Source organism: Poecilia reticulata, linkage group LG7 (assembly GCF_000633615.1).
Source record: "Poecilia reticulata strain Guanapo linkage group LG7, Guppy_female_1.0+MT, whole genome shotgun sequence".
NCBI lineage: Eukaryota > Metazoa > Chordata > Actinopteri > Cyprinodontiformes > Poeciliidae > Poecilia > Poecilia reticulata.
In genome coordinates this window covers 23578226-23590150 of record NC_024337.1, presented here as the reverse complement: position 1 = coordinate 23590150, position 11925 = coordinate 23578226, and the positions used below count along the sequence as shown (strand labels likewise).

The following is an 11925-nucleotide window of genomic DNA, read 5'->3' as shown; positions in this document are numbered from 1 at the left end:
TATATATTTGTAGCTTGTCATTACTGAAATATATTTAATTAAAAGAAAACGTTATACTAAGTAAATTTGACACAAACTGTAAGAATAATAAATAATTTTTGGTCACGACACCCTTTGTTTCTGCGTTATTGGACTTTTTCCCAAAAAATCTAAGTTTAATAAACTTCCAGTAGTTTTGGCCTCAGAGAATTTCACCATATTTTTTTATTAGCAAATACAATGCAATGAAATCTGAAAGGAGGTGAACTCACCACCAACCAATAAGATTCTCAATGTTGTTTTACTTCATGTTTATCGGTGTGAACTCAACCAAAATTTTTCTAACTGCGTGGTGCATCCCGGCAGCTGCTCGACATGAAGATCTTTGTGGAAACCGACTCTGACATCCGTTTAGTGCGCCGGCTGCGGAGGGACATCACGGAACGAGGCCGAGACATCGAGGGCGTCATCAAGCAGTACAACAAGTTTGTGAAGCCCGCTTTTGAGCAGTACATCGAGCCCACCATGCGCCTGGCGGATCTGGTGGTGCCACGTGGTGAGCGCTTACACACACTGACTGCATGGACTAGTTCAGAATCAGATAGAATCAGATAAAGGTCAAAGCTGTGGTCTAAAAGACAAATAAACCCTGAAACTACATTGACTTCTATCATCCTGTCAGGCGGTGGAAACATGGTAGCCATTGACCTGATTGTGCAGCATGTTCACAGTCAGCTGGAGGAGGTAAGGAGGGTCATGAGATATAAAAATAGATTTCAATAAAGCCTCGCTAATTTTCATTTTTTCCATCTTGTTTTTTTTTTTTAAAGTACTACTTCCTAACTACATGCACTCTGTAGAGTTGTTTTTGCTCACACCCATTTTTATGTTTAGCATGCAAGGGCCATCACGCCCTCTTGTGGAGGATGACTGAACTGCCTGAGTGTTAGTGAGGGTTTTGAATGTCTTTGGATTTGTATCCTTGACTTTCTCCTGCACATAAGAGGGAAACTGCTAATTCTGCTTTGTGTGTATTTGGATTGATAATACCGAAAAAGACTCGAAAATCAAGCTGATCAGATGGCTTAATGAACGCTGTAGTGGTTTAGCGACTTTGTAGATTTCAGCACAGTTTGTGAAGAATTCGGGTTGTTTTCCAGTCTGCTTTGGTCATCTTTAAAAATTACTCCATGTTTTTTATTTTTGTTAAAAGGAAATTTAATTAAAAGCGGAAGAAAGAGGCAAAAATAAAAACAATGCAAATGCAAACGTAAAATAACTGATCAGATGCTTTATTTAATAACCAGATTCATTTTCTCATATGGAAGCTGTGCTTAGGATGGTTGATTCTATCTTGAGTGATGACTTACAGCAAAATGGCACCAACAGACAAAAACTGACCATGACGTCCTGTTCTATTGGTGACAATTTGTATCTCAGCAGACTTTGATTGATTCTGTGGAGAAAGCTTGACCGATAGCTTTAAGAAATTGGGACACAAGGAGCAAGTTTGTCTTTAAAGGCATGACTGCTTCTTTCTACATTACACAACCTGTGATCCCACCAATGATACGCTTGTTAAAATGAGAAGACATATGAAACTGACTTTTGGTTTTCCTGTACCACTGCACTAATCGCAAGTTTTGTTTGTGGGGAGCACTTTTTGCCGTGGCGTAGTTTGTCCTCCCCATCACAAACACAGTATCACACCTGCTGCTGATGGATTGCTCTCTCACTCTCTCTCCCCCCCCTCCTCCTCACCCTCCGTTGCTCACAGCGTGAGCTCAGCGTCAGGTAGAGTGGCCTTTATCCTCTATGTCTTTCTCTCTTTGACATCTTCCCAGTTCACCACTTGCTTTAGCTTTCCACTTGAAGGGACCGAAAAAGCGCCAAGCACAAACCAACATGTCTTCCTCTCTGTCGTGCTGGCTGCCAGGACACATCAGCAGGCGGTGCTGTTGCATCTTGTATTAATGCGGAATTAAGCCGTCCACTATGTAGTAATATGTTACGGAGCTGTGCAAAAAATATTCATACATTTTGTCACGTTACAACCACAAACTTCAAGTCTTTCTTCAGGTGGGAGAAAAATCATATTTTCAAACTTTTTTCTTTCTTTTTTTTTTTTTTTTTACACACAAAAAAATCCCTTTACTCTGGCACCCCAAAATAACATACCAGTTACCTTCAGACGTTGCTTCATTGTAAAGCGCATATCTGCGTTTAATCTAATCTCGGTATATAATAAAAAAGGTCTTTGGATGCCTCAGAGCTTTGTTAGAAAACAATCAGTATCAATTCACACAGCGGACAAGTCAGAGATGATGTGAAAGTGTTTAAGCAGAGGTAAGTTCTAAACCAATATGCTGAACTTTGAGCACCTCATCAAGCACTGTTCAGATCATCAACTGAAAATGGAAAGGGTGTGACGCAGCAGTAGACCTACCAAGACATGGCTGGGTAAGGGGAGATTAAATCAGAGAACCAGCCAAAGACATCCAGAGATCCACTGGGAGAATCATTAGTCAGGATAATTAGTCCCGTCACTTCCCAAATCCAACCATAATGGTGAGTTTGAACAAAGAAAGGCATTGTTACAAAAAACAATCCTACATAGCATTAGATTAAAATTTATTATTTTGGCCTACAAGTTCCTTAAGAGTTGAAGGCTGCAAAAAAAAAGAAGAAAAAATCCTCGAGACCAGGGCAGAAGTCGGTCTCCAAATGCACAGAGCTAGTTGTCATGCCACAGAAGACCCACAGCTGTAGCTTCAACAATAGCTAGCCCTTCAAAGTATTGACTCAAGGGGCGTGAAAACTAATCCATGACACAATTTTCATGTTTATTTGTTTGAAAAACATGTCATTATCCTCCCGCATCGCAATAATATTTAACTTTTTGTTCCAATAAAATTCCATAGTGACATAATGAGAACTGTGGTTGGAATGTGTACAAAAAAAGTGAACAAAGTTAAAGGGATGTGATTGTTTCAAGACTGTACAATCTGAATCTGTGGGCCAGTTCCAAGTCAATGGAAACTAGTTTAAAAAAAAGTTTAAACATGGTGCAACGCAGCCAGCACGCAGTGAAAGGTGTTGGTTTTTCCCTCTCTTTATGTTTAAATAAATGACAGCTCACACTCTTCCTGACGCCTGTGTCTAAAAATACGGCCACGAAGTCTGAGCAACTGACCCCTCCTTTAAGTGGCAACAACAACAGAGACGGAGGGAAAGAGACTCTTAACAGAAAGCAGAGAAAGAGAAAGGAAGCTCTCGCTGCATCTATTGTTGATTATCACATACCTCAGCCACAGAGAAAGTTTCCAATACCCTACTACAAAGCAGCGAGTTTTTCCATTGAATGTCGGCCACAGTACATGAGGCAGACAGAGAAAGGAAGTGAGCTCGGTGTCTGTCTTTAGACACAGGATGTGCTGGGGCCTGTGAGCTGAAATACCAACCTTTACTGTTGTACACGGTGAAAGAGTGACAGCCGCACCAGCGCTTGTGCACCGCCCACGCGTATACACACACTGGATGCACATGCAGATATCAAAATCTGATCCAAAAGGCGATACTTCTGTTTTCTACTGTATCTGTAGGAATCTGTGAAAGCATGGCCTGTAGCTCTAGGCTTTCAATGTTAAGGAAAACATCAACTATTGAGGTTTTTTTTTGTTTTGTTGTTGTTTTGTGATTGAAATGACAATTTGACGTATTTCTACATAGTCGCAGCTGTCACACTTTACACTGTCTGATCAACCTTCATCCTTTCATTCACCTGATGTTGTGTCTCTTCTCATTTGTCTTCTCTTATCTGTTTGTCTTTTCTTTGTCCCCGTTCTGTGTGATTGTTGTCTTGTCAAAAAAAAAAAAAAAATCTCCCCTTAGAGGAAACTTCGCTGGGATATGTGAGCAGATCTGCTACAGTCTTTCTTTTCTTGCCTTTGGCTAATCTGTAATGTTTTCTGATGGTGTAGATATTTTGTAGTGTCAACATAACTGCATCACTCTGTGTTTATAACTGTGTTTCTGCTCCTCTGGAGATCAAAATCAACCAGTTAGTTTTTCAGACCTAATGTCTACAAGTGGTTAAGCAGAGACCAATTAAAAGAAAAAGAAAAAAAAAAAAAAACGCTTTCAATTCGTTTTTGTTTAAAGGGCATATATCAGTTTTCTTTTTCAGATGTACTGTGTAATTGTATTACTGCAATAGAGAAATAGCTAGGAGAGAAAAGGAAAATGGCATGAAGGAAAAAAAGCCAGTGTCGGAAACACACTTGCTTAACAGTAATGGCATTTCATCTGAACTGCATTTGTAGAGGTAGCAAAGTCTCCAGCTCAAATTCCAGTGGTTAAAGTAAATATTTACATGGGTATCTAGCCACAAAGGTGAAGGAAGAGTCTAGAAATATTGTCTGAAAGAAGTAGCTTGGAGACGTAGCAAACCACCACAACACAGAGGAATTTAACAACTCTGTGACGAACTTTGTATGCCTGAAATTTACCTTCGTACACCAATTACTGTCATTCCAAACAAAAAAGGATCGAGAAACATTCAAGTGTTGTTGTTACGTCTTCTTCAATTTTTTGTTGCTATGATGCTCAGAGGATGTAAATACAGATGCTATATTGTCATCCGTATATATGGTAGCTTCTTCTTGGTCTACAGCATAAAATTTGAAAGACTTTTTTTAAATTTCTGATTTACTTATCAGCTTTGAAAAACAAAGGTGTTGGTTGTGGATGGTTTTCACATTACTTGTTGAAATATAGTGTTATATTCCCTTTAACATGACTTTTATTAATATTATTCTTACAAATAATATTCAAAAGAATATTTTAGATTTCTTTGGATTTTAAATGTTTTGTTTTTTTTATCCATTATCATGGTCTCTGCTAAATCTGTGTACCCTGCGGCTTTCTGTGGTTTTTATTTTTTAGTCCAGAGGCGCTCTTGCAATTTTGTTTTGCTTTTCAAATTTTCTCTAACTACTGAAATAGATCTTTATTGATTTACTGTTTTATCTGCATGTAAATTTACCTGTGTGTGTGTTTTCTGAATATGAATATACAGAGTGTGTGTGCACGCCTCTGTGTGAATTCTACACGATTTCTGCACAAGTCTTAATTGCGCTTGCATCCATTTGTGCTCGCACTCAAGTCTCTGTCCATCTTTCTTTCCGTTTTTGGCACTCTCACCCTCTGCCACCCCCGCTTTACTATTTGTTGCCGTGGTTACAGGGCAGCCCTGGCTTCTGCACACCAGGCCCAACCCCTCCCCCAGACCCTCAGCGTTCTGGAGAGCACACCCCAAGTCAGGGGCATGCACACCATCATCAGGTAAAAGCTTAAGGAAAAATACCCTAATGGAAGATTTAGCAGGAAAGCCTCTGCTGTCAGAATAAACCTTGTAACTCTTTTCTTCTTTTTTTTCCACTGATCACCTCATTTAGAAACAAGGAAACCAGCCGTGATGAGTTCATCTTCTACTCAAAGAGGTTGATGCGCCTGTTGATTGAGCGAGCGCTCTCCTTTCTCCCCTCTCAGGTTAAATACATATCAATAAATCGATTTATGCTGCATGGAGTCTTGAGTTGTAGAGTATAATAAGCATAAAGGCAGCCGACAATCAGCTCAGGACGCTGTGAGAACAAAACACATGGATGGCTTTAAAATGCAAACAGTGTGAAAAGATAAAGACAAATGGAAAGATGAGGCGCTTGTGTTAGAAAGAGATACGCAGCCTGAGATGACCTGCAACACAAGCATGGAAACTTAGAAACTTACCACAATGGAAAGTTTAAACCTAAATCCTGGGTTGCTGTGTGCATCTCTCACTCTCACTCACATGAGTTTCTAATGCCCCTTAGCACAGTATACAGCATTCTGAACAGCTCTGCGTTTATACTGTGATGCTCTCCAATATTCACTCAGGTCCACATAGTGCAGACTCCCCAGGGAGAGGACTACGAAGGCAGGAGTTTCCATGGAAAGAGGGTGAGTGAGCTTTATTTATGCCTTCTTTCCAATAGTCACAGTTTAAAGCCACTTAAAATAATTCTCTTTTTCGCTTACATTTTTTTCCTCCCCAAGATTACAGGGGTGTCCATCCTGAGAGCTGGGGAGACCATGGAACCAGCCCTGAGGGCCGTCTGTAAAGACGTCCGCATCGGGAAGATCCTCATCCAGACCAACCAGGACACAGGAGAACCTGAGGTACAACGATCACTGCTGTAAAATTGAAATGGAGATATAACTGGTCTTATAAATAATGAGCATAAATATAAATCCCAACCAATTTAAGAGTATAGTAATTGTGTAGCACTATGAAAAGGTGCGTGTTTCTGCACTAAGCTTGTAAAGTTGAAAGGAATTTAAAAAAAATATTTTTCAATATTTGTTTTGCTTGTTTTTATAATTGTGTTTTCCATGTGATGATAATAAAAAACACAAACTTGTTTCATAATAGAGCTCACTGTTGTGTTAAATTTATTTCTTTATTTCATTATATATTTATTTATAGTAGATCTTTAGTTGTGTAACTTTTTAATACATATGGACACCGAGTTGATATCAGTGAGGAGAATGTAACAATCACTGCATCAACACTGCTGTGTCATGTTTTTCTTAAATTTTGAGTAAATTGTTTAAAACTGTAATTGCTTTACCCTTAGATAACATGATATAAACCATTTTAATGCAGTTTAAAACTTAACTTCACTGGACGAGTAATTAAAATAAACCTTTTATGAATATAAAGTTTTCAATAAGCAGGAGTTTGAAGCGCTCTTAACTTGGACTTTTCGGAAGGTGCAGGAGCCCCGAATATAGCAGCAGGTCAGTTATGTCACGTTTTTTGGTATTAACCACACACATCCTGTCTGCACATTTTCAGCTTCATTACCTTCGTCTACCCAAAGACATCAGCGAGGACCACGTGATTCTGATGGACTGCACTGTGTCCACTGGGGCTGCTGCCATGATGGCTGTTCGAGTTCTGCTGGTGCTGATTGCTCCGAAAATCTTCCTTTTTCTGCATTCATTAAGCTGCATTCGATATTTAACCAGTTTTTTTTATTATTATTATTATTATTTTCAGGACCATGATGTTCAGGAGGACAAGATCCTGTTAGTTTCTTTGCTAATGGCGGAAATGGGAGTCCATTCAGTGGCCTACGCATTCCCACAGGTGAAAATCATCACCACAGCTGTGGACAAGAAGGTCAATGATGTTTTCCACATCATTCCCGGCATTGGTGAGTGCTGTTTGAATTTTTAGTTCTTGATTCTCACTTGTTAATAAAGAAGTGAGTCAAAGTCGGTTGATCTGATCAAGGGAAAATTAGCCGATTCCAGTTTATAAAACGTCTTTTTATTCTGCGCAGGAAATTTTGGAGATCGGTATTTTGGAACGGACGCACCGCCTGACTGGAGCGACGAGGACTTAGACGAGCCCAGTTACTGATTGTTGCTCGCGATTTAAGGATTTGGGCCTTTTGGCGGCAATCTGAAGACATGAATCCTCGTCTTTCTCCTTCTGACTGCAGCCTGCATCCTTCAGGGATCGAACAGGAAAGACATGCAAAATAATTCGAAACCAGGAAGCGGGAGATTGCAAATAGATTATCTGGTAAATTATTGCATTTAAAAATCAATTTTGAACACTGTTGAGTGACTTTGCTGTTATGAATCCAAAATATTTTTTATTTGTACAGTTTGTAATAGACCTAAAATATTTAAATTGTGACAATCTATTTAAAAAAGTGCAGTTTTATATCTTGCCTTAAGTCATGTACTGTGGACGACACAATTGAATGTGAGCTTGCACACTTTAAAAAAAAAAAAAGAAACTGAAGCTTTTTTTTTTTTCTTTTTACATAATTTTTTTTCTTTTTACATTTTTTCACCACATGCCTCCTTCTTTGCAACTTTTAAAATCGTAGCTCGAACCCGTCTTGCTCAACTTCCATCGCCGTGAGGCTTTTCTGAAGGATCATTCAATCGGAAAATGTGTGGGTGGTTTTTTTTTAGCTCTCTCATTCAACCTTTTCCTTCAACGTGGATACTGACCTAACCATCCTAAAAAGGATGTTGAAAACCGAAGTTTATTATACAGCTTTAAGTATGTACTTGTGGCGTATATTAATGCTGGATGTCTGTCATTTACATCTATTTTTACTATGTATGAAGCAGCTGAGCAGGACGGGCATGCATCTTTTTGTTGCTGTGGAAATGGGTCATCTGCATAAAGCAAACACTGATGAGGCGTGTGGTTTTAACCCAGCAGGTGGGATTGGTGATTTGAAAATGATGGCATAAAAATATCCCCCAATGTGCCGAATGTTTTGATTGGGAAGCTTTATTGAAAATAAACGATATCAATTTGTTTAAGTTGTTGCATTGTTCTTATTGTAAAATATTCAGTTTACCTGAACTGGGGTCACACTCTGCAATATTGACCCTCACCAGTTCTATAGTTCCTATCTTGAAGGTCAAGTCGTGGAGATTGTAGTGTTTTTATAATTTACGTTTTTGCAACATCGACGTTTGAGGTGGAAATGTTAAAAAGTACGGTAAAATGACTTTATATTGAAAAGTGGAAAATACTGCATCATGTTAGTTGAACATATGTCTTATTTGCTTATCTCTGCTCCGCCATTTTGCAACCTGTTAATCGCCAATAAACTCGACCCGTACTGAAATCAAACGGTTGCGTGGCGTTTCATACCCTTTGAACGTTTTCACGTTTTATTATGCAATCACCACAAATGTCAATGTGTTTCATTTGCACCTTTTTGTGTCAAACCAAAATAAAGTATTGCGTTATTGTGATGCCGACGGAAAATCATGCAATGTTTTCAAATTATTTTGCAAATAAAAAAAAATCTGAAAAGCGTGATGGGCATTTTTATTTAACACTTGAAATGATGCGTGATTCTTGTATGCAGAGCAACTGATTTCCATCCAGTTCGGGTGGAAGGTATATGTGGACATCAAGTTTTGAGTATCGATTTAAATCTGTAATAAAACTACAGATTTAAGCCATTCTGGCATGAGTATAGTTTAATCCAAACCGCTCTACTGTAGCTCTGCTCTGGTCCTGCTGGGAGGTGAACCTCCACTCAAGTTTCAAATTTTTTGTCGTTTTTAACTTTTGTTTTTGTCCAGATTTCCCATCTTATCTTTTCGTCCATGTCCCTGCTTAAGAAAAGCATTTCTACAACACAATGCTGCCATCATTTTGTGTTTTCAATGTGATATTTTTAGGATGATGGGCAGCATTAGTTTTTCCTCCATACATGTTTTTTTTTTACATCTTGGCCTAAAAGTTCAGTTTGCCTGATTCTTAGCAGAGCACCTTCTTGCAGACAGTTGATTGAAACAAGTAATGTAGGGAACCAAACTGCAAACAGGATAGCTTGTGACCTTCTTTTGTTCTTCTTACGTGGAGGCCAGATTTGTCCCTCTGAAATGAATGAACATATTCTCACACCTGATACGTGGGTCTCTGTTACTATGAGCCTCACAGCTCCGTCCCTGATTCATGATCTCTTTGCCTTGCCAGTCAGTTGAGGTCGGTGCGCTTTTGTGTCAAATATTCATTTTAGGATGATGGATTGAAACCTCACCTGTGAGATGACCAGCATGTTCCCCAACAACACTCTGAGGGCTTTGCAGAAAACATTACACTAAGATTACATTTCACGCATTTAGAATATATTTACTGTTTGACCTCTGAAGGAAATGTGTTGCACTGGACTTTATTTAAGGGTGTCAGAATAAAGGAGGCTGAACACAAATGCACACTGCACTTTTCAGCAGTGTTTTTTTTTTTATTTATTTCCGTCCTCTTCACAATCGTGCACTACTCTGTCGACCTTTCACACAAAATCTCACCACAAAAAAACCTCCAAAACATCGTAGCTTATGTGTCAAAAATGTGAATAAGTTCAATGTGAATGTATATGAAAGCAGCTGCAAATAAATGGTGCAACAAAAACTGATTTCCCCGAGCTTCCCTACAAGAGGTGAATTTTGCACTTGCATCACTTTTATAAAAGAGAGCAAGTGAAATAAACCTCAGCAAATGCAACAGGCTTAATATTAAGCCGTTCAGCACAGGCGCACATTACCTGCGCTACAGAGGAAGAACAGGAAGGATATTGTGGTTGTCCTCTTCTCATGGAAAGTAACCTCAGTATCTTCCATTAGTTTCCATAATTATCGCCCTGACAGCTGTCGAGACGTCAGTCACCATAAAATATGATTGGCACACATCTCATGAGGCTGAGAGACAATTACAAACTGCCGGCCTGCTGGGTGGGTATCGACACAAAGCACGATTTTTCTCTTAGAGAGGAGGTGTGAGGGGGCTGGAGAGCAGACATGCAAGAGATAAAAATATCAAACATTCACCAGCAGCATTTTTTATTAATGTTTTTAAAATAAAGAATTCAGCACTTTTATGTGCAATTAAAATACTTTTTTTTTCAGTTTTGATTGATGTGATTTTATTCAAATGTTAATAATTTCAATAATTTAACATAGAAATCTCTTTCTGTTTCTATTTAGTAAAAGAGATCGCTTGAAAAGAAAGCATTGTTTAAAATAACAAAACAAAACAAAAAATAAAAAAAAGCAACTCTGCAAAATGCATGAAAACTATATGAATGAAGCTGTCAGTGGAAAGTTCAGCACCGGCACTGACAAACAGGAAGGTGGCGTGTCACCGTGTGTTTTGTTGCATCCCCATTGGTAGCACAGAGCCTGATGAGGTCACAGCCTGCTGAAGACTGCAGGAGTGGCCGTTAAAACTCAGAGACCTGTGTTTCTTTTTTTTCATCTCACATCACACGCTTTCAACCAGGTTACTCCTCTGCTCTCTTTTGTGTCTTTTGCTCTGCGCTTCACATGCCGGCGTCTACCTGCCTTGTCTTGAACTGTGGTGTGAAGAGCCTCAGGGTCTGCCATGTGGGTACGTAGCATGCTCTGAACACTTCCAAGGGTCTTAATTCAGGATTAGGCTTTGCAAAGGTACCATGATTACTGCAATAGCAATGTGGGGGGAAATAACTATGTTTTACGGCTGCTATTTGTTTGGTTTAGTGCGCAATCAGGCTGTGAGGGTGTAAGGGTTGGACATGTGATGTGATGTAGGCCAACGGAGAGCAGCAGCTCAGTGCTCAGAGTTGAAAATGAATTATTCAGACAATGAAGTATTTCTGAATCACATGAAGAGGGTTTAGATTAGTGTGTTTGAGAGGGTAAAGTACTATCTTTCCCTTCTCCCCCCCCTCCTCCTTCTCCCTTCGCCCTCTCTCTTTGTCTGCGCGTCTCATCGTGCTCTCTCCATCTGCATAGTTTAATATGAGAGTAGGATCTCTGAGAGACTGGACAGTCCTCATCAAGCCAGGCCGGGGTGATTTAGATGTTTCCAGTGAGAGATGCAGTTTGTGCATTACGCTCAGATGGCTGAGTGTTTAATTGCTCTGTGAGTGCAGGTCAGCAGGCAACAGAAAGACAAATGTGGTGCTGTGCTTCAGAGACTGTGCATTAAGTTTTCTGAGATCGAATTTTAAAAACAGAAAGAAAAAAAAAAAAAAAGAAAAGCCCATCACCTCTTATCTCGTTTAATCGACCTTTATGCTATCGATAGCATCAGACGTTAAAACTTAAAAACCATGTCAATTTATACGCACAGAGACTCATTTATGGAAAATGAGTGAAGCAATTAAGCAGAAAAAAGTTTAAAAAAAAAAACAAAGAGAGAATCTCTTTTGATTGTATTTTTTTATTAGGAGTTTCCCACTTTTTTCCCCCCCCAGTCTGGATGATGTTTCTTCCCGCCAAAATCCCATGCATTTCAGCTCAGGCCTGAAACAGTTTATCATGCTGAACAGGTGAATTAGTCTCACATCTACTGAAGTTAGGTACATTTGTCTA

The 11925-nt window shown here is 39.3% G+C and overlaps 1 protein-coding gene across 5 annotated transcripts in view; it reads left to right on the top strand.

The window, feature by feature from the left end:
* Positions 1–8879, top strand: part of uckl1b (uridine-cytidine kinase 1-like 1b) — a 22881-nt gene extending 14002 nt beyond the window's left edge. For 3 of the 5 annotated variants that reach the window (XM_008413912.2, XM_008413914.2, XM_008413916.2), the window contains exons 6-15: positions 346–535; positions 662–723; positions 3871–3890; positions 5224–5322; positions 5436–5529; positions 5917–5979; positions 6076–6198; positions 6878–6985; positions 7082–7238; positions 7368–8879. In XM_008413912.2, the coding sequence (XP_008412134.1) occupies positions 346–535; positions 662–723; positions 3871–3890; positions 5224–5322; positions 5436–5529; positions 5917–5979; positions 6076–6198; positions 6878–6985; positions 7082–7238; positions 7368–7447 (996 nt within the window). In that variant the 3' untranslated portion in view covers positions 7448–8879. Of the gene's footprint in view, positions 1–345; positions 536–661; positions 724–1756; positions 1774–3870; positions 3891–5223; positions 5323–5435; positions 5530–5916; positions 5980–6075; positions 6199–6877; positions 6986–7081; positions 7239–7367 lie in introns of all 5 variants that reach the window. The other 2 variants (XM_008413913.2, XM_008413915.2) reach the window with 1 other exon arrangement.
* Positions 8880–11925: the final 3046 nt, after the last annotated feature.